Below are 25901 nucleotides of genomic sequence, written 5' to 3'. Positions count from 1 at the left end.
CCCTTACCCACCCCCATTTGCCATGTTCGGGGTTTTTCTTTAAAGTCCCATTCAACTCTATGGGAAATACATGTTACTTCAGAACTTCCAAACGGCTGTACATATTTCGGTAACACTTGGTCACATGTTACTTATATGTCCACTTAAACTATAGGATAGTTAATTTATCCCTTAACTACCCCCATTTGTGAGGGTCGGGGTTTTTGTTTAAAGTCCCATGCAAATCAATGGGAAATGTATGTTCCCACATAACTTCTGTACGCCTGGAGATATTTCAATAATACCTGGTACACATATTACTTATATGCCAAATAAAAATATATGACAGTTAAATTAACCCTTACCTACACCCTTATATAAAAGATGGGTATATTTATATTACTATGATTTTCCTCCCCAAAAGGTTAAGATAGGAAGACCGGGCAACGGTACACACAGAACGGCCGCCCTGTAGCAGTAAATCTGCTATGGGGCGGTCAGGACAACTCCAGTGTGTATGTACACAATATAGGGGCACATGCATATTTTCTTCCAGACAGCAAAAAGCTAACCAACAGTATACAATAATCATTTAATAAAGATGTAATCTCTGATTTCCTTTTTTTCCATTTTATTTTTTACTTAGGAACATGTTTCCTGCAAACCTTGTGGAGGCAACTTTCAAGCAGGTCAGTGTAACTATTTATTTCTCATTTCTCTGTATATTTTTGCTACAAACTGTTAGTGATTGGTCAAAAGTGTTATTTTTACATTTAGGATAGTGAACGTCCTGTTGGGCTGCCTATTATGTCTGTCCATGCCTCTGCAGATCTGATAGGCTTAGTGCTGTCACCCTGAAATGTAAAATGCTGTAACTTTCAGGATCTTCAGGGAATAAACTTTGGAATTGATTCATAAAAATGTAAAATAATGTACAGTGAGGCTTTGTGGTTCACACTGATGTGAGGCGACAAGAGCACAGGAATCACAGCTTGTCCCGCATTGCATCGCACCGCATACCATTCACACTGTGTTCATGTTCAATTCAGCGACACCCCAAAAGTAGGTCGCAAAATACAGTGCATTTGTTAAATGGTGCCTGCACCTTTTTTGTGCAGATGTGGTGCGATTTGAGCCATACAAAATGATGGGTTCAATTCTCACCACACAGAATCGCATGTGATTAGCAAAGGAATGGGGTGAGATTTCTGTGCAAATCACATGCGATGTGACGCATCGCACCGAGTGTGAACCCGGCCTGAGACATGGAAGCCCAGCATATCAGCATTATCTGAATGCTTGTAGACAATCTAAATGTATAATTTTTGTTCAAAGTATATAGGACTTTAATATGTAAGAAGACTATATCAGGCATATAAAGGGAAAATAAATAAAACATTATATACAGTATTGTGGATATAATCAGTTAGAATTTTTACTCAGGTTTGGTATAGGCCCCTTTCAGACGTGCGCTTTTTTTGAAAACGGGACATACATTGGTCCCTATGTGATTGCGGGTGTCAGCGGATAAACATCCGCTGACACCCGTAATCACCCGCCTCCGCAAAGATCCGATTTTGCAGACGGAAGAATGTCCTATTTTTTCTTCCGTCTGCGGATCGGATGAACACAGACACACGGTCCGTGTTCATCCGATCCCCCATAGGGGAGAGCGAAGAAAAGACAGGGCGGTCCCTGCACAGTGTGCGGAGACCGCCCTGTCATCCGACGGCTCAGCGGGGATATACAAAGCGATCCCCGCTGAGCTTACGGACACACGGAGGCGGATCATTACTGATCCGCCCCGTGTGAAAGGGCCCATAGGGTCTCCTTCTGTCTGATACTTTTAAAGTCCCATATACTTTGTACAAATAATACACTTTCTGATATTAATAGGGATGTTGAGATGGTCATGACATAACAACCGCCACCCCCCCCCCCCCCTCGGTCGGTCAGTCCGTCGGTTGACCAATCAGTCAAAACCCCCCACCCCCGTCGCTCACTCGTCCACCTACCAGCCCCGTACTTACCCCATCTAGGTCGCGGGCAGCTTCAGATCCTTCCTGCATTTCTTCCTCCACCGACGGCTTCCTTCTTGTTGGCTTCACCCAGCTTCTCCTCCTCGGCAGCTTCGACCTGCATCTCCTCCTCCTCGGCGGCATCATGGCGGCTTCACCCTGCGTCTCCTCCTCCCCAATTTATCTGCTGATAGTATAGAGCCTAGGAGGCACTCTGCACATGCTCAGTTTTCTACATGTGATCAGCACAGGGCGAATAAGCATGCAGCCTCATAGGACAGTCAGAGGAGAATGAAAACTCCTCCTACAAGCTTTAACCAGTGCTTGGCCAGACACTGATAGAAGTCACAAGACTGCTATATACTGCTGATGAGAAAATTTATTTAGCAGTTTATATTTACTAAACTAATTGCATTTCCATGTTCTGTGTACTGTGGGAGACATATAGATATAGTGGGAAAAAAAAGTCATATTGTGGCCACAAAGGGTTAATATTTACCATTTAGGTCGGATCTTAAATACATAAAGAACACTTATTACAACACACACTATGTCGCCATTATTCTTTTTTTAGTACCGAACCAAGAATGTGCCTGTGGTAAAAAGTGGGAAGACAACCTCTTCGGATAGTATAACGCACAGAATCCTCATCTATGGAATCCAGGACGAGAATGGATCACATATACAGAACTTTGCTCTGGATATCACACCCTCCCCTGATGTGGTCTACAAGTCGGAGCCGGGAACCAGCGATGGAATGAATGTACTGGGCATTGTCATATTTTCAGCCACCATGGGTAGGAGGACATGTTCAAAATGTTTTCTCCTTACAGTAGATATCAAATATAGTAATATGTATACATTATATACAGTATATAGAATTATAGATCATTTGTAGATAAAAAGCCCAAAAAAGAAAGTTAAATCTGCATTTAACGCTATCAAATAACATAGCCAGCATGCTATTTAGAGTGTATCTAAACCCAAGAACAAAAATACTAAATATTGAAGCAGCGCTTAAGTTGGCTGCATTAGTTTTATTTTTTTAGGATTTATTTATATTTTTAAGTCGTGGATCTTCCAGTAACTAATTTCCTGTCCTAGTGAGTCAACACTCGCTCACTATACTGTATCTATGAAGGAGGACTATCGTAATCCTAGAATCCTTGCATCTAATTTTTGACTACTGGACACTACCAGGGATGGACTGGCCATTGGGACTACAGGGAGTTTCCCGGTGGGCCGATGGCTCAGTGGGCCGGCTTCAGTGACAGCGGCCTGGGAGTTTCTCACTTCTGCCTAATCTTGTCCCATAAGGGGGGGGGGGGGGACACCAAACTGATTCTTTGCCCCGGGAGAAATATTGACTTTGTAAGTAGTTGTTAGTATTTTGAATTTAATTTGTTGGTTGAGTGGAAGCCAGTAGAGGGATTGACAGAGAGGAGTAACAGACACAGAGCGATTGGTAAGGCGGATGAGACTGGCAGCAGTGTTCATGATGGATTGAAGGGGTGATAGACTATATAGAGGTAAGCCAATGAGAAAGGAGTTGCATTAGTCAAGGCGAGAGATGACCAGAAAGTGAATTAAGAGCTTTTTTGTGTCATTGATTAGAAAGGGGCTATTTATGAGATGTTGCGGTGGTTGAGGCGGCAAGATTTGGACAGTGATTGAACGTGGGGATTAAAGGAGAGTTCAGAGTCCAGGACTACACCTAGGCAAGTGGGGATGGGCTTACAGTTGTGCCATCGATTTTGACAGAGAGATGAGAGGAAGGGGAAGGGGCACATGACGGAGGAATAATGATAAGTTTGGTTTTGGATAGATTGAGTTTAAAGTGGATGTCCGCTGAAAAAAAAACATGCGCGTGGGAGCCAACGGTCACGGCACAGGCACTATAGAAACGGCACGATCGCGCCCTTTCTTCAGTGCACAACCGCCGATAATTTCTGCACAAGTGTATATGGAGACTATTGGCCAGATTCACGTACGGCGGCTTAAAGATGTGCGGGCGTAGCATATGTAATTTACGTTACGCCGACATCTTTTTGGTGGTTTATCTTTACGCCTGAAAACGCCTTACGTAAACGGCGTATCTTTACTGCGACGGGCGAGCGTACGTTCGTGAATAGGCGTATCTCACTAATTTTTTTTTAACAGTAAAGTATCTCACTAATTTACATATTCTAGGCGTAAATCAGCATACACGTCCCTAGCGGCCAGCGTAAATAGACAGCTAAGATACAACGGCGTAGGAAGCCTTACGCCGCTTGTATCTTAGCAACATTTAAGCGTATCTCAGTTTGAGCATACCACTTTAAGCTGGTCAAATGGAATGGCAGCCGACTTCCAGTTTCTAGTTATGGTGATTTTAGTAGATACAAATATAAAAGTGAGGAGTGTTTTTTTGAGGCTTTATCAACCCAACAGAGCATGTTTAGGAGATTTGGTTATATTGGTTTGAGTGAGGGTAGTAAATAATGATTTGTCATTTAAAAGTCACATGATCATTATAAGAAAGATTACAGAACATAAAAGTGAATATACATAATACTGCACATGCATATGCCTTTCTTGTCTGTTTAACATTGCAGTGCATTTATTGTATTAAAATTACATTCGATATAACCTTTTGTTGTTGATTTCAAAATGATCACATTCTGTGACACTTCATATCCTTTTTTCAGATATAACATTATGTAAAGTAGAAATATTTGAAAAAATAAAACCTTAAGATGTGGTAAATTATACTGTAAGTCCCATGTGTTCCGAACTTTCCAACACAGTCATCTGCTGAGAATCTGTAATTGAGGAAAATTACTTTTGGAATAGAGATTCCAGGTGCGCCTGGATTAACATAATTACTGGGAATAGGCTGGAATGTTTAGTATATTTACAGTGGAAGAACCACAGCAGCCCTAATAGTCTCTGTTGTACAGCATGGGGCCCGATGCAGGTTCCCCATCTGTCTTATAGTCACGCAGCTTTTGTACTATGGAGCTTTTTGATCCCAAACATTTATGCCGCGTACAGACGGTCGTTTTTTGTGATGAAAAAAAAAACGATGTTTAAAATCATGAAATAAAACAACGTTTTTGAAACTTCATTTTCAAAAACGACGTTGCCTACACACCATCGTTTTTCCAAAATGCTCTAGCAAAGCGAGGTTACGTTCACCACTCTTTTCCATTGAAGCTTCATAACTAGCTTCTGAGCATGCGCGGGTTTAAAAACGTCGTTTTAAACGTCGTTTGGCCCACACACGGTCATTTTTTGTGAAACAAAAAACGACGTTTTGAAAAACGACACAAAAAATTCAAGCATGTTCGAATTTTTTTTTTGTCGTTTTTCAGAAGACATAAAACAACATTTTCCCCACACACGGTCATTTTAAACGACGTTTTTAAAAACAATGTTTTTTTTCATCACAAAAAACGACCGTCTGTACGCGGCATAACAGTTTTTACTGAACATATAATGGAAAAATGAGGCTGCCTTCAATAAAAACATATCAAAAACATATCATTAGCAGCAGAGAGATACAGTGTATGTAAATGTTGACTTTTCATATCAAAGTCAAGCTTAGTTCTTCTTTTTTCTTTTTCCCTGTTAGTCCTTTAATGTGACAACTAGCCACTTTGTGAAATAGCAAGAGAGGAGAGAGAGGACAAGGCCAGGCTCAACTTTTAAATTAACAGATGTGTATATAATTTCAGCTGCCTATATCTCTGTACCTGCTTATTGTTTTGAAATTCATATTTCATTGCATCCCCCATTTCCAAAAAAGAGCATTTAAAGCAGAGTTCCGCCATTTTTTTTAAGTCAGCAGCTACAAATCCTGCAGCTGCTGACTTTTAAAATATGGACACTTACCTGTCCAGGGTACCCGCAATGTCGCCACCCAAAACCGATCTGTCCCTCGGGTGTCGGGTGGAGGCGCCACCATCTTTGGTAAGGGAATCATGGACCTGAAGCCTTACGGCTTCACAACCCTACTGCACATGTGCGAGTCACGCTGCGCGACTCGAATGGTCCCTGCTGTATTCTGGGACCTGTGTGTCTCCCAGAAGACATGGGGGGGGGTGGAGGAGGTGTCGGACATGGCACACGGTGTAGATATCTGCGGATACTGTGGCTATCTATGCCCAGAAGTGGGAGCAAATACCCGGATTACACAGGCATCTGTTCCCCCCTCCCCCTTGAAAGGTGCCAAATGTGACACCGGGGGGTGGGTGATTCCGAAAAGTGGAAGTTCTATTTTTGGGTGGAACTCCGCTTTAAGGAGGAACTGCAGTTTGCTCACATAATTTGTAATAAATACATATTTGTCATTATGAAGCCTCCCTCCAACCACTTTACATATAATTTTATATATACAGTAAAACTTTGGTTTTCAAGCATAATTTGTTCCAGAAACATGCTTGTAATCCAAAGCACTTGTATATCAAAGCATTTTTTGCGCTAAGCGCACGTAAAGTGTATGAAGCGCGCCTACCCAGCATTCTAGTTCTTGTTGTTTTGGGATGTCAAAATAAAAAAAGATTTTGATCTACAGTGGTGTGCGGCCATTTCTTCTATTCTCATTGTGTGCATAGGCGAGCCAGGGCGAGCACCTACTGGATCATCAGGCTTCCTGGTCTCACCTGGAGTGGTGTTTTTTTTTGTTCCACAACCCCACACAGCACCCTGTGAACTCCTCCTTGTCTATTGAAATGCTGAGTGGGCACACCTTTTATATTCTGCACGCCAAATATTAGGCCATTCAATTGGTTGCTGCGGAAATCAGTATTTGCTCAGGATGGGGATCCCAGCGAGCTCCCAAGGACATTGGAGTCCCAAGGACTGACACCTTACTGGTATATTCTATTCACCTATTTTGATAAAAATTACACCTTTTGGTTTTAGGGGACCAATAGGAAAGATGGGCAACCAATAGAGGAAGCATAGAGGTGGAAATATGGGAGCATGATGGTTTACATTTGGAAAATGTATAGTAATAGGTAAGCATATATTGGTTACCATGAGAAACAAGTCCACTCTTCTTTCTTCTTCTTTTTTTTTTATAAATCAACTACTGGTATCTGGTGAAATTATCAAGAGAACAGCTTGTCAAATTATCTTTGTCCTTTAGGTATAATGCTGGGCCGCATGGGCACAAGCGGAGTTCCTGTTGTCAGCTTCTGCCAGTGCTTAAATGAGTCTGTTATGAAGATTGTAGCTGTTTCTGTATGGTGAGTCTTATGGTCTTTTTATCTGTATGAGGATGGGTTGGGTACATAATAAAATTAGTCTGGGTTTAATTCCCAAATAGGATACTGTCTGCACAAATCATCTCCCCATGTGTGTGTGTGTTTCTTTACCCGACAGACAAAACATGTTCCTCTAGGGTGAATAGCATTCTTTTAAATTGTCTATAGTGTATCAGGCTCACTGAGTTGTGAGGTCCTTGGAGGTAGCATAGGCGTGCGCACAGGGTGTGCCAGGTGTGCTTGGGCACACTCCAACCCTGTGCTGCGCAGATTCCCTCTGCTTTCTGGCTGCAGAGAAATGGAACCTCTGTCCCCAGTCTCTTTTTCTGTCTCAAAAGTGAGACATCAGGGGTCTGTTTAGACCCCTGATTTTTAACCAAAGCCCCCCAAGCGGCCTCCTAAAAAACTGTAAAACATAAAAATGTAAAAAAATTAAAATAATAAAAATAAACTTCTGACAAAAATCTCTGCCCTACCGTCCCCTGCTCTACTGACACTAACTTCTGCCCTACTGACACCGTCCACTGCTCTACTGACTCCAACTACTGCCCTACTGACACCGTCCTCTGCTCTACTGACACTAACTTCTGCCCTACTGACACCGTCCACTGCTCTATTGACTCCAACTTCTGCCCTACTGGCATCGTCTACTGCTCTATTGACACTGCCATTGTCCATTGCCCTACTGCTATATATATATATATATATATATATATATACACACATGCATGTGTGTTTAAGCTTTGGGGTGCACACCTATGGGAGGTTGAGACACTTTTCCAAACAGGACATTGTTTGCTCGGATGTGATCACGCTGTAGATGGTGGATGACTTAGTACCATGTAGTGTGTATGGACCCAGTGACAAATCTATAGGAATAGACAATATTTTAAGATGATTCCAGGGTCTCTCTGTGGGCCTAGCTTGCATAGCAAGAGAGAAAGTACAAGGCCATTAGCACCAGAGGGGCAATGATTCCATCAAAGGAGATGTATGGAATCAACAGGACACTAACCTTTGAAGCAATTTAAAATATTTACTGAAAATTCAAGGAGGCCAACATAATTTGGGAATCTGCCTCCTCTTATTTCAAGGCTGAAAGGTGAATTCAATGTGAGAACACAGGGAAGCCAGAAAATAGCATAGATAGAAGATGATTAGTGTTGTAGGATAGAAGGCACATGAATCTAGAGCCGGTCATCTGCCAATATGGTTCCTCTTATCGATTTGGTTCCCCTCTTGACTGCGCAGGCGCTATCCGAGCCGACGGAAATCACCGAACCTGAGCAGCTGTAGCAAAAGGTCCAGGGCGACACGGAATTTGCTGTAAGTGGCCAGTCGGCCTCACCTCCTCGCTTCACTCGGACGGCTCGCTGCGCTTGCTCAGCCTCCTGGCTCTTTTTTTAACATCCTCCAAACCACAGGGATGTTAAGTAATGAGCCTGAATGCCACCTGAGGTTCGGAGATTTCCGTGGGCTTCGGGCTTTGTCTGCGCCTGCGCACTCAAGCAGGGAACCATATCGATAGGGGAACTAGATCGACAAGACACCGGGATACTGAAATAAAATTTTCATCCAGCAGAGATCCGAATCACATTTTTGTGCAATGACTCAGATCCTTCACATAACTTCACAGCCCTATCCTTCTGTATCACAATCCTGTTCTTACATCAGTCCACAGTCCTCCGCATATTACAGTTTCCGCTTCACAATTCACATATATGTGGCTCTGCGTGGTGTAGGTGCCATCTTAATGGACTGCTGGTTCTATGTTTTCTGCTGGGAAAAGTCCTGGCACCTTTTTTTAAAATGCGGCCGCATGGAAATTGCATGGTCATTTCACAGGAAACCGCAGTATGTATTTCAGTGCATTTAAGAGTTAAGAGTACCCCACACATTTTGTTCGTGCGTGTGATTTACGCACACTCTCGCACCCGCATATGTGAATGTAGCACTCTATGTTCCCTTCACATGCCCCCCCACAGCACTGCCACCCTTTACATCATCTCCCCATACACACATCACTGCCTCCCTTTACATCCACCACCCCACAGCACTTCCTTCTATTAAATCTCCCTCTATTCACATCTCCTGCACACAGCACTGCCCCCATCACATCTCCCCCTCCCCAAAGCACTGCCCCTTTACACCCCTCCCCCCACAGTACTGTCCCCCTTCACATCTCCCCCCGCATCACATCTTCCCCATTACAGCACTGCCCCATCAAATTCCTCCCCCAAAGTACTGCCCGCCTTTACATCTTCCCCTCCACAGCACTTTCCCCCTTCATATTTCACCCCCCCCCCCCCCCACAGCACTGCTCCCCATCACATCTCCCTACAGCACTTCTCTCACTTACATCACCCCCCCCCCCTCCACACACAGCAACTGCCCCTTTCACATCCACCCTCCCACAGCACTGCCCCCCCATCACAACCCCCCTCCCAATGCACTGCCCCCCCTATTGGAACCCCCCCACAGCACTGCCCCCTTTTACTTCACTCTATCCCCACACTTAAGTCAAGCAAGTTAAGAAAAGCTGTGCAACAATACCAGTGTTTTACATCAATCTTCGCTAGCAAGACTGTTCACAGGTCACTGTAAACACCAATAACGGTGTGCTAGTTGTAAAGTACTATACCTGTCATGTAGTACACTACAACACTGAAAGTTTGTAGACAGCTGATCATCACACCTATATAAGCTTGTTGGACATCTGATTCCAAAACCATGGGCATTATTATGATATTTCTCACCATTGTGTCTGTATTAGCCTTTTCTAAGAAGGCTTTCCACACGATTTTGGAGTCTGTCTGGGGGAATTAGTGCCCATTCAACCAAGAGCATTTGTGAGGTGGGGTACTGAGGTTGGATTAAAAGACATGTATCAAAATGGGAGTTCCAATTAATCACCCAAGGTGTTCAACAGGGTTGAGGTCAGGGCTCTGTGCAGGCCACTCGAGTTCCATCACACCAAACTAATCCAACCGTGTCTTTTTGGAGCTGGCATTGTGCACAGGGGCACAGTCATGCTGGAACAGAAATAAGCTTTCCAAAACTGTTACCATAAAATTTGAATTGCACAAATGTCTATAATGTCTTTGTATTCTGTAGCATTAGCTGTGCCTGTGACGTAAATGTAAGCCTAAGATAGTTTTTCCTTAAAGCGGAGGTTCACCCATACATGTTTCCCCTTAGATGGATGCTCGTTTTTTCTAGGGGAATCGGCTAGTTGTTTTAAAATATGAGCTGTACTTACCGTATACGAGATGCATCTTCTCCGCCGCTTCCGGGTATGGGCTGCGGGACTGGGCGTTCCTATTTTGATTGACAGTCTTCCGAGAGGCTTCCGACGGTCGCATCCATCGCGTCACGATTTTCCGAAAGAAGCCGAACGTCGGTGCGCAGGCGCAGTATAGAGCCGCACCGACGTTCGGCTTCTTTCGGCTACTAGTGACGCGATGGATGCGACCGTCGGAAGCCTCTTGGAAGACTGTCAATCAAGAAGGAACGCCCGCTCCCGAAGACCCATACCCGGAAGCGACGGAGAAGATGCATCTCGAAAACGGTAAGTACAGCTCATATTTTAAAACAACTAGCCGATTCCCCTAGACAAAACGAGCATTAATCTAAGGGGATTGTTTGAAAAAATAGTTTAATGGGTGAACTCCTGCTTTAATGAGATGTGACGTGATCTGCAGAAGCAGTTTAATTGTAGATGTAGTTTTATTCTGGGTTATTAAAAATATAGTAGGCATTATCAGTCATGCCACATATGTTCTTTCATTAGCATTTGAAAAGGACAGGACCAGTTTCTAGGCCAAAGTTGACACCTAGATGCCTAGATGCCAATAAAAGTTCCCATATGAGTAAACATAGATTGCCACCTTTCTGAAACCTTCAAAGGGACTCCCATGCAGTGTGGCTACAAGGATCCACAGGGGGCACAAGGCCCCGGCCAGTCCGCAAACTTTGATTTATATCATCAGATCTGAGGAATCTATTTTATGTCTCATAAAAGCTAAAATATTAGCGGCAGAGAGATGAAAATAATTCCTTTTGATGCTACACGTACATGTCAATCTGTATTTGTAGCGTGTGTAGAATCCTAGAAAAATGCACAAAACTGGTATATGGCGCCTGATTGTGGCAAGCAAGCAGTGATTGGTACGGTTGCAATCAGACTAATGCGCTGGTATCGGAAATCCAATCCATGACCCAGCAATCAGCGCCGTTCTGTGCCAATCGACTCTGGTCATTTCAGAACACAAAACATCTTGTGGGCTGAGACAGGAACACCCCCCAGGGTTGTTTGGCCAAGGGCTAGAGCCTAGCCCACGTCCATATCTCAATAAATGGAGTAGCCTGAGATATGGACGTGGTCAGGGATGGACTGGCCATTGGGACTACAGGGAGTTTCCCGGTGGGCCGATGACTCAGTGGGCCGGCTTCAGTGACAGCGGCCTGGGAGTTTCTCACTTCTGCCTAATCTTGTCCCATAAGGGGGGGGCACAAAACTGATTCTTTGCCCCGGGAGAAATATTGTCTAGCTTCCCCACTGGTACTGCCTATAAGAGTACCAGTACCAGCCGTTCTACTATAATAAAGTAAAACGGCTAGTGGCTAGTGAAGGGGGAGAGGGGGCTTGGGTGGCCGGGGGGGTGCGGGAGTTGTCCGGCCGCGTGGGAGAGACCTGTCAAAGTGGGCCAGTCTGGATGAAGTCCAGGGCCAAATTTTTGTCCCAGTCCAGCCCTGGACGTGGTTCTTCCCTTTTTATTTTCATAGCAAATTGCCAATTGTTGTCTTTCTGTATTTGTATCCTTTTTGGTAACTTTTTTTCTTTGTATGCGCTGCCCACTTTCGGGATATTAAATGATAAAATTAATAAGTGACTTCTGTGTACTAAGCTAGGACGTTTAGTGTGTGTCTGGTGTGTGGGGACAGTGGGAAGAGTGATCAACACTGGGATTAAAGCTTACAGGATAGCTGGAGGAACCCTAGAAGTGTGTAGTAATCGCTAGACTATTTCCCAACCCTAAGGCCCCGTACACACGACCAAACATGTATGCTGAAACTGGTCCGCGGGCCAGTTTCAGCATACATGCTCGGTCGTGTGTAGGCGCGAGCGGGCCGAATTCCAGCAAACATTTGCCCGCCGGGCCTTTTCCCAGCGGGCAAATATTCCTGGACGTGTTTTAAAACCGTTCGCTGGAATCCTGCCCGCTCGGACATGTACGGTCGTCAGTACATGTCCGAGCGCCGGCCGTCTCTCGCATGCGTCGAATGACTTCGACGCATGCGTGGAAGTCTTTAAATGGCAGGCCCGCCCACGTCTCCGCGTCATCGCCGCGTCATCGTCGCGGCGACGACGCGGACACGCCCCGCGTATTGTTTACGCGCGGACTTCTGTACGATGGTTAGTACAACCATCGTACAGAAGCCCTCTGGCAGGCATGTACGGTGAAAACGGTCCGACGGACCGGTTTCATCGTACATGTTTGCTCGTGTGTACCGGGCCTTAGCGTGCACCAGATTGTATGTAAGATTGGTATCTGCCTGTGTGTGGTCAGCTAGCTGGATTGGAGTCTCTCTCTAGTGGTGGCCAAAGGTACTGCGGGCTGTGAAAGTATCACAGCCAGTCTTACATGCTCAGTAGGAATTCCTTCTTATTCCCTTAGTTCCTCATATAGCCCTGTCACAGAACGCCCGTCGCAGTTAGTTAGTTGCTGTCGGCAAGCGCAATCGTGACAGTGCCCTTCACTGGAAACACCTTAATGTACTAATTTGAAAGGGGTTCCACATATGTTTGGCCATGAAGTGTATATCAAAGAATGAATCAGTAGTGTAATGCCTCGTTTCCACTGAGCGGAACGGTTCATTACTGTTCAGTACAGTACGCAATTTTGGGTGTTTCCATTATGAAAGCGTGCCATAAAACTGAACCGTACCGCACCATTCTGGGTCCTGCTTCAGATGTGGGGCCATAGAAAATGGAACGGTTCAGTTAGGGCGGAGGTACAATACATTCCACTGATTGGTGGACACGCTAGGCATTTTTTCTAAACCCTGTATGGCCCCTGACGGTCCGACTTGCAGTGGAAACGCTCACCAAAATAGACCGGACCATTCTAACCGCTCCAAATTGTACCGACCCGAACCGTTCCACTCAGTGGAAACAAGGCATAAGTGCTAAAAACTGGGGGGCCAACTAACACATTGAGTCCTTTTATATCCTGCAGGTACTTTCCATTTGGGATTGTCTTTCTTATTGCTGGCAAGATCCTGGAGATGGATGACCCTACAGCTATTGGAAAGAAGCTTGGATTTTATGCCATCACTGTGGTGTGTGGCCTTGTGGTGCACGGTCTCTTCATCCTCCCTCTTATGTACTTGTTAATCACCAAGAAAAACCCAATTGTCTTTATTCGAGGGGTGCTGCAGGCTCTGCTTATAGCATTAGCCACATCCTCCAGGTAATTCTTGCTGGGATTATTATTGATTCAAATTGAAATTTATAAGTTACATATGACATTTTTTACACTAGTAAAAATTTAGTTGAATCGATTCAGTGTACTTGGTGACAATGCCCCTGGTAGACCAATAATCCTTGATTTATGTCTTTGTGTTTTCATTTCCACCGTGGGAAGCATACATAGCAGATACGACTTTTCCCTTATTTTTAGGTCAACCGCAAAAAATGAAAAACCACCTGCAGGTGCTCCATAGAAAACTGTTATATTACCGCACTAACCATTGTGATACTTTCTACTTTGAAAAGGATGTATAATAATGTCAATGCCAACTAGATCTACAGTATATGATTTAATGTATAAAGGAACACCTGGAAACCCTTTTTCACATTGTGCATTGTTGTGCCTTTTCAGTTCTGCCACTCTGCCAATCACATTCAAGTGTCTGCTAGAGAACAATCACATAGACAGACGGATTGCCAGATTTGTGCTGCCTGTGGGTGCCACCATTAATATGGATGGGACAGCTCTGTATGAAGCAGTGGCGGCTATCTTTATAGCACAAGTCAACAACTATGAGCTGGATTTTGGTCAGATCATTACCATCAGGTGAGTTAGAATCACTTTACTATGGAATCATCATTGGACAATAACATTGTCCATAGCATAGCAACCCTGGTGCATATTTTACTCTCATTGATCGCCGACCCTAAAGGCCTGTACACATGATCGGATATTCCGACAACAATTGTCCGATGGACATGTTTTGTCGGATAATCCGACCGTCTGTATGCTCCAACAGGATAATTGTTGTCGGAATTTCCGACAACAAATGTTGGCTGTGCATGCGCTCAAATTGTCCGACAACAAATGTGTCCCGTCGGATTACACAAATCCGTCGGACTAAAATCCAAAGTACAAACACGCATGCTCTCAACCAATGCTAAACATCAGACGACAGTATCAGAAGTTGGCCAAAGGGTGGTGGTAAAGAGCTGAAAAAATACGTAGTTTGGTGTATGTTGGCTGAAAATGTTCTGCCGCCTGTATGCAGAACAAGTTCACGGACAACGCCGTTCAGACAAAAATTCACAGATTTTTCCAATTGAAGTCCCATTGTGTGTATGTGGCTTAACCCCCCTGGCTGTATTCCCGAGCATGACTCGGGGTGGATTTTTTGTGCTGAAATCGGTATCCCCGAGTCACGCTCGGGGTAGCTATGCAGAGCCTGCAGCGCGCGCTGGCTTACCTTGTTCCTGGATCCATGGATGCCACCGCGCTGTGTGAGCGAGCGGGACCTCGCTCAATTCACACAGTGTCCCCGTGTGCCGTCGATCTCCGTTCCCTGCGACGTTACGATGCACGGGGGCGGAGATCGGCGCCAAATTCAAAAAGGTAAACAAACACATTACATACAGTATACTGTAATCTTATAGATTACAGAACTGTATGTAAAAAATACACACCCCCCTTTTCCCTAGTGGTCTGCCCAGTGCCCTACATGTTCTTTTATATAATAAAAACGGTTCTTTCTCCCTGCAAACTGTATATTGTCCACAGCAACCAAAAGTGTCCCTTTATGTCAAAAATGGTTTTAGAGCAGCTAGAAAACAGCGATAATAAATATAATCACTTGCAGAATTGTGTGATAGCGATTTGTGGGGAAATTCGTCATAAAAAAAAAAATAATGACAGCAACAATTCTGCAACTGAGCAAATTTCAGTGATTTTGAGTTGATTACATTAATGAATAATTTTTATTAGAGTTATATTATTATTTGTTATAATTATTTATAATTATTTATTATATTATAATTTATCATTTTCTTTTAAAAAAAATGTCATACCCGGGATGCCTACAAGACTCTTGTTTGGTCAGATTTAAGTGAGTTATTCCTAAGAATTACAGGCCTACAGTATAAAACGCCAAATTTCCTTGCAAATAATGGTACCGCTTTCAGCACCTTTTTTCTGAAATAATCATACCGCCAGGGAGGTTAAGCCATTGTATACCCCCACAGACACCGGGGTATTTTCTACACCCACTGATTACAGTCTGCCCCTAAAATCTGAAGGACAGTGAATTGACCCTTTGTTTGAAAAGTTTGCGGACCTCTCTGGAGGGTCAAAATTTGGTGGTAATTTATCTTTACAGATCCACCACACTATTCAGACCCTGGGCCACCTAATTGGTTAAAACAAAGGAAACCTGTCATGATAAAAACATAGAGGAACAACTAACATTTCTAGATGGCAGGCTTTTTCTCAGGCAATGTACCCTCTGCTTGTTCTCCGTTCCAGTATTTTGATTTATTGTACCATAAAAATTCAGTGTGAGTTCTAAACATTCAACACGGATAACCATTTCAGTTCATCTGACTCTCTGCAGAGGATGAAAATATTTGTGCAACCCAAACTGCCTGTGTAGAAGTAGCTTATACCATTATATAAGATTAGATTGCTTAATTGTTCTTATGGTCTGAAACAAATATGTACATCTTAATTTACATTACCCATTTGTTCTCTGCCTCCCAGTATCACAGCTACAGCAGCCAGTATAGGGGCAGCAGGGATACCACAAGCTGGACTGGTGACCATGGTCATTGTGCTCACCTCTGTTGGCCTACCCACTGATGACATCACTCTAATCATTGCAGTTGACTGGGCACTGTGAGTATAATGTGTTTAAATGTACTATTCTTCTTCCCTAGTATCATGGGTGTCCACAGATAGGGGCGGGGGGCAATTGCCCCCCTCCCTACAATTGTCAAGAAGGTGTTGCAGTTTGCAGCTGCAGTGTCCGCCATTGACTTTTTCCTGAGTCTTACGGCTGCTCTCTGTCCTGACACATCTGACATCCCTCCCTCACCCCCAGCCTGATCATCGGATGATTGTTTGGCAGCTCAGCCGTTCCGCCGCTCCTCTTTAGTGATTGGCTGCCTGCCTGTGTACATGTTGTGTAGATCTAGCCAAGCTGCCGAGTGATACACTGCCACAGGAAATCCTGACCTAAAGTGAGTGGCATATACAAAATGAAGGAAAAACGTTCCGGACAGCCGCACTCCAAAAATTAATTGCTTTTATTGTAAAATCAATAAACACACAAAAATCATGTTACAGCAGACGGGGTAAAAACTGACGCGTTTCACACCAAACTTTAGTGCTTATTTATAGCTTACAAGTGAGTGGCGCTTTACTGCAGACGCCTGACATTGCTCAGTGTGAAAGTGCCCTAAATCAAGAGCTTAAACTATGCCTCTAATCGTCCTAATGTGCATGGACACATAAGATAACAATAAGTTGCTTCTACAGGCAAAACACAGAACTCCTTTAGAAGCAGCAATTTTTTAAGCCAGTGTGCTTGGATCCTTAGGCCTTGTACACACGACCGGATCTATCCGCTGGGATTTATCCGCAGATCAGTTCCAGCGGATAGATCCGGTCGTGTGTACGGCCTAGCGGACATTTATCGGCGGATAAAAATCCAGCCGACTGATTTCAAGCGGATAAAAATTTCTTAGCATGCTAAGAAATCTATCCGCTTGAATCCTGTCCAGCGGATTGATCCGGTGGTCTGTACAGACTCACCGTATCAATCCGTCCGCTCCCCTCCCTCGCATGCGTCGTAATGATTCGACGCATGCGTGGAAGTCTTTACCTTCCAGCGTCGCGTACGTCGCCGCGTCATCGGATGGATTCCGCACGGATTTCGATCTGATGGTGAGTACAGCCATCAGATCCAAATGCGCCAGAGGATTTATCCGCGGGAACGATCCGGAGGACCGTTTCCAGCGGATATCCTCTGGTGTGTACGGGGCCTTATGGTGCAACAGTGGTATTAGTAGTTTAGAATCTGACAGGTTAACTTTAGAAAGTAAAAAAAAACTTTGGCAGTGTGTTAGTGTGCTTGACAACAGTATTTTTACACATTTTTCTATGGTGCCAACAATTACATAATGTGTATGTACATCAGTCTCTGACCTCATGAAGATTACAATCTAAAATCCCAATCTCACATGCATACTTACACCTACTAGGGCCAGTTTACATAGGAATCAATTATCCTACGAGTATATCTACTTGGAGATAACTCACACAAGCACCCACACAAGCATGGGAAGACCTGGTCTATCTGGAAACTGAGATTTGCTTTAAAGCGGAGTTCCGCTGAATTTTTTCTTTTTAAGTCAGCAGCTACAAATACTGCAGCTGCTGACTTTGAAAATAAGGACACTTACCTGTCCAGGGCGCCCGCAATGTTCTCACCTGAAGCCGACCCATCCCTCGGCCCTGGGTTCTGAGATGAACATAAGCCTACGGCAATTGGCTATAGCTATGGCTATTGGTCTGCAGATAATTGTGGTAAAATAATCACCAGTGTTAAAAGGATATAGCTTGGGTCTATTGTTTGCATTACATTTCATTATTTAAATGAAAGAATTCTCTGTTACTTTGCACAATTCTTTCCCTTTTTTACCCCCAAAGCAGGACACATGTCTTTTTCAGGCTTTGTCTTTCATCTTTAAATTCTTGCCAATTTCAAAGAATAGTTTTAAACAAGAGACTGATGTTAAAAATGAAGTGAGGGAGACTGAACACTGCCAAAAGATCAGACTAGTGATAAATGTGGGAGAACAGGATTTGGAGAATAACCACCAGTATTGTATTTTTATCTATCTAGAGACAGATTCCGGACAATGATTAATGTGCTTGGAGATGCATTAGCAGCGGGGATCATGGCGCATATCTGCAGGAAAGATTTTGCAAAGCAGAGTGATGAGGTAAAGGTAAAAATGTTACCAATTTTTCTACGGTAAAGTATAACTAGGTTTTGTGTAACGCATTTTCGTCAGCACACTCTGACGTGAACTGACGAAATGTGTTGGATGTGGTCGAACGTGATACGTCACTTCTGCCCTAGTGGAACGTAGGTGGAGCGCATACAGCTTCCTTGCTCCCTGCCTTGTATGCTTGCCTTTACATTGCTTATGTGATGGGATTTTTAAACCTTTTTAAATAAAATTGTGACGAACTTAACCATGGGAGTCTGTTCTCTTCCTTTCATTACCCCATGGATGTCTGGAAATCTGATGGCATGATTTGAGTCCGGTAGGAATCCCCTTGGTTAAATTGTTGGAATATTTCCTTTCTGCGCATATGACTACCTGTAATGGGTGTCATGTTGGTCTGGTGAGTAGTATGTGTGACAGATGTTGGTGAAGGAAGATTCACAGTCACCCCTAATGGATTATACCAGCCTTGTGAAGATTTATTTCTTTTGGACATTTGTACAACTTGGTAATCGCACTTTATTGATTTATATTGGACACGTTAATAATATTGGCAATTTTTTATGGATGCAAATACACTTTTATTTCATCATTTGCATTGGATGATTTATCTTTTATATTTAATTGTAATCACTTTTGACACCAAGTGTTTTGATTGTCATTTTACACACTGGTGTTATGGTATATAGTGTATATTACACACTCTACAGAGAGCATGGTTTAATTAATATATTTATTAATTCTTTTTGCATATTTAGCTGTTTGCCTGGAGTTCAGCTTTAATTATTGTCACGTTCCCCTGTCAGTGATCCTTTGGCTTGGCTTGCTACCTCACTCCATGGATACTAACTTGGATGTGTCTTCATTTTATTTTATGTTTTCTTTTTACTATGTATTTAAATATTTCACAAATAAATATTTCATACAATGAACACCCTTGGAACTGGTGGCATTTAGCATTGTGAATTTTGTACAGAGAGAGCACAGCAGCAGAGGTTTTCTTCCAGACTATCTCTCTGATGGAAATTCTAGAAGGCCCAATCTGAACAGTAAAGAGAGCAGATGGAGGGACATGAGTTGCTCTTTTGACTTAGGCCCCTTACACACTGACTCCACTGAAGTCTGCCTGCTCAGCGGGGAATCTGTCCGCTGATCCCTGTCAAGCTTATGCAAAGCAGGCAAGGGCACAGCCAGCTCTCCTCTATGGGCGGTCAGATGTAAACATACCACCTGTCCGTTTACACCTGATTGCCATCTGATCCACCAGGTGGATCCACCAGGTAGTTGATCGGATGCCAGAGGGTATCAATGGACACATGTCTGTTGATAACCGCCACTCCATAGAGGAGACTGGAGGGTCCGATCGTGTCTGCCAAAAAGCTGACAGGTGGAAGGGCCCTTATTCAGTTGTGTGTGTAGTAGCTCAAAGTCTACAAACAATGGACATTTTTTGAACAGGTGGCTAAAAAAAACAGGTAATCTTGTGAAAAGGAAGTGAAGTGGCGCTTCCAATCTGTACACAGTCATAAAGAGAGACACACACACACATGGACTGCTTTGGCTGGAATAAAATGAACCATTATAATTTTTAATTTGTGCAAAAAAACTGGAAGAGCCAGAGGAAACCCCCACAGACACAAGAAAAACTCATATACTACATGCAGATAGTGTATCTGAACCCAGGACCTTGCGTTCTCCGATTCCTTATGTTTTGAAGCATACACCATACTTCACAATAAATGCTTCTGTCTTTTGTCACCTTGTGCTTTTGCAGAAGTAACATGTTTTACAGGCACACTCACTAACCTAAATTCACAAAACCAAATTTATATATATTTGATCTGTATTCTAACATATGATTTTCGCAGAGGAGGCAGTCAGCTAATAAAAATAAATATAGTTTTGGAGTAAAATAAAAAAATTTCTACAATAAATGACATTTTAAATGTTGCAAGCTTTATTATCTCTAGAAGTGTTATTTTTAAGATCATGTATGTTCTACTTTTATGAATTGAGGTTAATCCCGGTACACATTGCTGCGAATTTTGAAAAACAGCAGCGTAGGCTATTAAATAAAGGGGTCCCATTTTTATAGTTTTTCCTTTCTGTCTATGGCGTTGCTCTGTTTTCTCTTTCGTATGTCTCCTCCTATTACCATTGCACATTATTTATATCCTTGTATATAAATCCTTATCTTTGTGTTTAGATTTTTCACTGTCTCCCCTCCATCTGTGGCTTTGCTTTTATTTCCTCGTGTCTGGGACTATTTTTACTGATCTTTCAACCTGTTGTGAATTAGAACAGAAATCTGGAAATTCTTTAACTTTGGGCGTCTCTGACAGGAAATCAAGATATATTTCTATTAACCTCTTTATGCAGAAAATATATTTTGGCTGAGTAGTGTTTAGGAATGACTCTTTAGTGTTCCAAATAAAACATATAGTAAGACTACAGGATTCCAGGCAGTGAAGAGTCACAAGAGAAGGTTTTCCCCAGTCTGATCAGAGAACATTTGTATCTACAAGCCCTCGCCATCCATAGCAGACAGTCCCAACCCAAGCTTTTATGGCACGAGGAGTTCATTGGCTGGGGTGGATTTCCCCAGCCAGTTGCCAGCACAGGGAATATCTGCTAAATTCTTCCTCTCTCTTTTTCATAGGTACAACAATGTATATTTGCCCACTGAGAATGTATGTTTATGCCAAGATCATTATTTTTTTGTGATTTCTTGGTGGCTGGGCATTAATTGTCCTAATAATTAGCTACAGTTTTCTAAGGCTAATCCAGAACCCACTAGCTCCCACTCAGAGCAGCCTAACTGGGAACACCCAATCCGACTACTTTTGGGTTCCTTGACCCCTATAAGCAACGTTCCAAGATGCATTCAGGAGTTTTGGTTATCATAGTGTAGCACACCCCCCTAAGGAGCTGCAAGTAGATTAGGATCCCCCACCCTCCACAGCCAGGCACACCAAATTTTCACAGGCACTCAGAGTCAGAGAACAGTCCGTGACTTTGTTTTTTTGTTTTATTGAGGGATTAGAACTTGGATGGGGATGTGAAGTTATGGGAAGCCCACTTGACTTCTGAACAACTTCAGGGACAACTTTTCATATATACAGTCTATACACTCCTCTGCTTCCTCCAGTACTTGCTTGCAGAATTCCACTGGCACGAAAATATTTTTTTTTTAATCAGATACTTTTTTATTGAATTTTTTTTCTACAAATTACAAGACCACTACATACAAAACAAGCCCATTAAACATATAATATTACTATGACAACCCCCCCCCCCCCCAAAAAAAAATGTATTATGCGCCTTACAGATTATACAATCGCTGTCACTTAAAACCTTATATCATAGCATTAAAAATTAACACTAATAGTTAATCTGACACAGTACTCAGATTTAGAGCAAGAGTCTTTTATAGGCAGGAACCTGAGGCCCCTTGGTTGTGTAGCAAAGTTCAGTCTCCAGCATTCATCACTGTGGCTACTGATCCCAGCACGACCTCTTCAGGCACTGCCAACCCGTCTGGCTGCAGCTGCCCCTTTCACTAGCCCCCCTGGCTAAAGTCTCCACAGTCCTCCTAGACTAACACGTTCTCTCTCCACACTCCTCCCAGGCTGAACACTCACCTGCCCACCAGGCTAACTTATCGGGAGATCCCACTGCCCTCTCCTTGCTCCTGTTCCTCCAGGAAGGTATTCCTTCATGTGTTGTGGGGAATCCTTCCAGTGCTCAAGCCCCAGACCTGAGACAACTAGGGGGCGCCCTTGCGAGGGCCTCCGACAGCCTCCAGCACTCCATTTCCATCTTCCACTCGACTCCCCTTGCTGGCATGACTCATGTCTATTTATGAGATGAGTCTGCCCCCTGCCAGCCCATTTGCTTGGGATTGACTGAAGTCCTCATATATATGCATGACAGCCCCTCCTAGCTTCCACCCGCTACATCTGGAAGCTTCTCCAAGGTTCCAGAAACAGGGGAGGCACCAGAAGAACTGTTAGATGAGTGATCCAGCCTTCCTGAGTCACCCAACCCTGACCCAGATTCAGGCCAGGCCTGGCCACCAGCCAAGTCAATTTACCTACACTAGCACCTAAACTATACACATCTAGAACCCTAGCTAGAGGATGCTACAATACTATAAAGTTTCTCAGTAGGAACTTGTTATTTTAGGATGCTCTGTACTCTTTCCAGCAAAACTGTCCTAGAACATTAAAGCCAACTAGGCAAGGGGTATGCCACAAGTCCTCTTACAGCTGCACTGATACAGCATATTCTCTCTCTTGGTATTCAAGAATTATTCCTGGGTTAACCCATCATGTAAGGAAACCTGCCAAAAAATACCTACTGTGTCCCTCGGTGGAATGAATAGAATACATTTAACTGCTGTTTTACGTTTACCAGCCCTACCCGATATATTGAAAACCAGAATTTCTATGTACTACTGAGCTCCCTTTTAGCAATTAAATCAAAGTCAACAAATCTCTCATTGGCAGCTTGTTTTTTCCTACAAATATTTACTTAACATTACTTACTAAGTTACTTACAGAAAGTTATAAATTTGCACCATCTAAAATAACTAAGATTGTCAGTGCCCATTCACTACAGAGCTAATTAATACTACTCAGAGTGGCTTTTATTTCATACACCTGGGTTGATTTCAGCCAGAAGGGGCAATTCTCATCATGCCTAAATGGCAGACAACTTATGCAGATTGCTAAGTCTCCCAAATGTGATTGTAATTAATTTTCCTGAGATAAGTCAGGTTGTGCCCTGTCCTTCTTGGGATGCTCCTACGCATGTAAGGGTGATCATTCTTTCTAAAGGACTCTGTAGGCAAGCTGTGCACTGGCCTATTGGGTGGTCCTAGACATGTGAGGGTGATCAGCTCCTATTAAGGATACCAGAGGTAGCTTCTAGAAAGACTTCTTACATCATCATGTACGTGATTATACATGATTACCCAAAACAAATTGTTCATTAGCCAGGATCTCAAGAGCAGGACTAACTTAACCATGTTCTGTAGACTTTTTTCGAAACATCAAGGTAATCCAATCCAGGTAAACTTCCAGTGTGAGTTGGAAGGGAATATTTGTTTTAAATCAGGTTTCTCTGTTTAGAACTTAAGATATGGATGGGGACATCTGTAGTTACTGGGTTGCCTGCAGCTAAGAAGGAGAAATATGGGGGCTGATCTACTAGTTTATGAGCCACTATGAAAAAAATCCTCCCAACAGCCTTCTCTCCACTCTTTTTTCCCATATGAACAAAACCACCCCATCCTCTCTTGATAGGCCGTCAGAAAGTATGTGCTGTCAAGCACCCCACTATCCCAGGTGCTTCCCTGCAGTTGCACCCCACTATCCCAGCTGCTTCCCTGCAGTGCCATTGTTTACTCCCCACCCTATAGCGTTTGGATGACCATGGAAATGTTTTTAGTGGCACTTTATGTCTGTGATTTTTTTTTTCTTCTCATAAAAGTAGCATGTGATTTAAAGCTGAACTTCACACAAGCATCTAAATACACTGATAAAATACATACATTGGAGCTATTGTACCTTTGATTTCTCTATCTCTGATCCATTGCTAAGATTTTCACAGCTCTAAGGCCCCGTACACACGGTCGGACCGAACCGATGAGAATGAACCGAAGTTCAGTTTCATCGGACCAAACCGACCGTGTGTATAGGCCATCGGTCTGTTTTCCTTCGGTCCAAAATTTTAAAACATGCTTCAAAACCGAACCGCATCGGTTCAAAACCTGCGCATACTCAGAATCAAGTCGACGCATGCTTGGAAGCATTGAAATTCTTTTTTTTCAGCACGTCGTGTGTTTGACGTCACCGCGTTCTGACCCGATTGGATTTTGAACTGATTGTGTGTACACACATCAGACCATCAGGCCACTTCTGCGGTGAACCGATGAAAACGGTCCGTCGGACCATTCTCATCGGTTCGGTCCGACCGTGTGTACGGGGCCTAACATGCAACACAGCCCTGTCTGGCAACACAAGAATCTTGATCATCTGATTGGCTCCTTGTGCTGCTGTTTCATTACTCTGTCTAAGGTCTGCGGAACAGTAAATTCAAGATGCCAATATGTAGTTAAATACTTACACTGTTTGCATTTTAAACAATGGTTTTAATAGTGTATACATGAATACAGAGATGCATTAATTTGTGTATTTTTTATCTGCCTGTGGTTCTAATGCCTTGTACATTGTACACACGATCGGAATTTCTGACTGACTTTTTCCATTGGATATTACGATCGTGTGTAGCCCCATTAGAGATTTTTCATCGGAAATTCTGATGAATTCCATCGGAGTTTAAATATAGAACATGTTCTATTTTTCTCTGCTGAAATTCCGTCAGAATTGCGATGAGATTTGGCCGGGCAAAAGCCAGATCGCGTTTACGCGGCATTAGCCTTTAGTTTTTAGGCTTTTTGGATTTAAATAAAAAAATAATACATTTATTTAGTGTATGTATAAGCATAGGTGAAATGTAAGAGTTGCAGATGAATGCCTTAATTTCTTAGAGCTTCTTTATGTGTTCTTTTAGGTTCCTCTGATTTGTGAAACAAAGCCAATAAGTATCCACCAGATCATGGCTTACCAACGGAATGGTTGTGTTAAGAGCCGGAGTGCCCCCCACCTCTCCCACACAGTACCGGAGTTCCATCAAGTCCAGGTGGACCCCGAGCCAGAACTTCCTGAGTCACCTAAGAAGTGCAAAGACAAAGATCACTGTACGATAGAGATCAGTGAGCTAGAGACTAATGTATAAAGCAGCTTGTGCTGTATAATAAAGCTGAGCTGATCCCACACCAGTGCCCTCATAATACTGCTGTGGACGTGAAAATGGGAAGAGACTGATGCTGTTCCTCATAAAGGTGACACCAACAGCAAAAACAAAACAACTGCTTCTTAAGGGACAGTTCTCATCAACTCACAACTCGCCTAACAGCCAACTTTTGTTGAATGACTTCACTATAACATCTGTATCTGCAAGATGTGTGCCGGGACTTGTAATATCCCTACCCTCTGTGGTTATTGGTAATCAATACTCATATAATACTGTTTGCCTCCAAAGGTCTATAAAAGCCTTTCAGAGAGCAGAGTTCCATCAATTGTACAGTTCTGAAGACATAAAGATGCTGTGAAATAATTGTTATATATATATATATATATATATATATATATATATATATATAAAACTAATACATTTCTTCAGGCTTGATATATTTGTGTGCAGGTTAGCTAACTAGCTGTTAATTCCTTGGTGCCTACAATACTCCTAACGTATAGCTGTGACACCAGTGTGTATTGTTTGTTGTATAAAGAGCTCACTGAACTTCCCTTAGATCCCCACTCCTATTGA

General features: G+C 43.2%; 1 protein-coding gene across 1 annotated transcript in view; it reads left to right on the top strand.

Moving 5' to 3' along the window:
- The window catches only part of SLC1A7 (solute carrier family 1 member 7), a 102395-nt gene extending 76719 nt beyond the window's left edge, over positions 1-25676 (top strand). Inside the window, exons 4-11 of the mRNA XM_040360457.1 lie at positions 626-668; positions 2572-2794; positions 7129-7228; positions 13486-13719; positions 14131-14325; positions 16252-16386; positions 18398-18497; positions 25083-25676. Coding sequence (XP_040216391.1) covers positions 626-668; positions 2572-2794; positions 7129-7228; positions 13486-13719; positions 14131-14325; positions 16252-16386; positions 18398-18497; positions 25083-25307 — 1255 coding nt within the window. The 3' untranslated portion in view covers positions 25308-25676. The remainder of the gene's footprint in view (positions 1-625; positions 669-2571; positions 2795-7128; positions 7229-13485; positions 13720-14130; positions 14326-16251; positions 16387-18397; positions 18498-25082) is intronic.
- The last annotated feature ends 225 nt before the right edge of the window (positions 25677-25901 follow it).

The sequence above is a fragment of the Rana temporaria genome, chromosome 7, assembly GCF_905171775.1.
Source record: "Rana temporaria chromosome 7, aRanTem1.1, whole genome shotgun sequence".
Classification (NCBI taxonomy): domain Eukaryota; kingdom Metazoa; phylum Chordata; class Amphibia; order Anura; family Ranidae; genus Rana; species Rana temporaria.
Note: the sequence above shows the minus strand (reverse complement) of the source record. Positions and strands in the feature narration are given on the sequence as shown.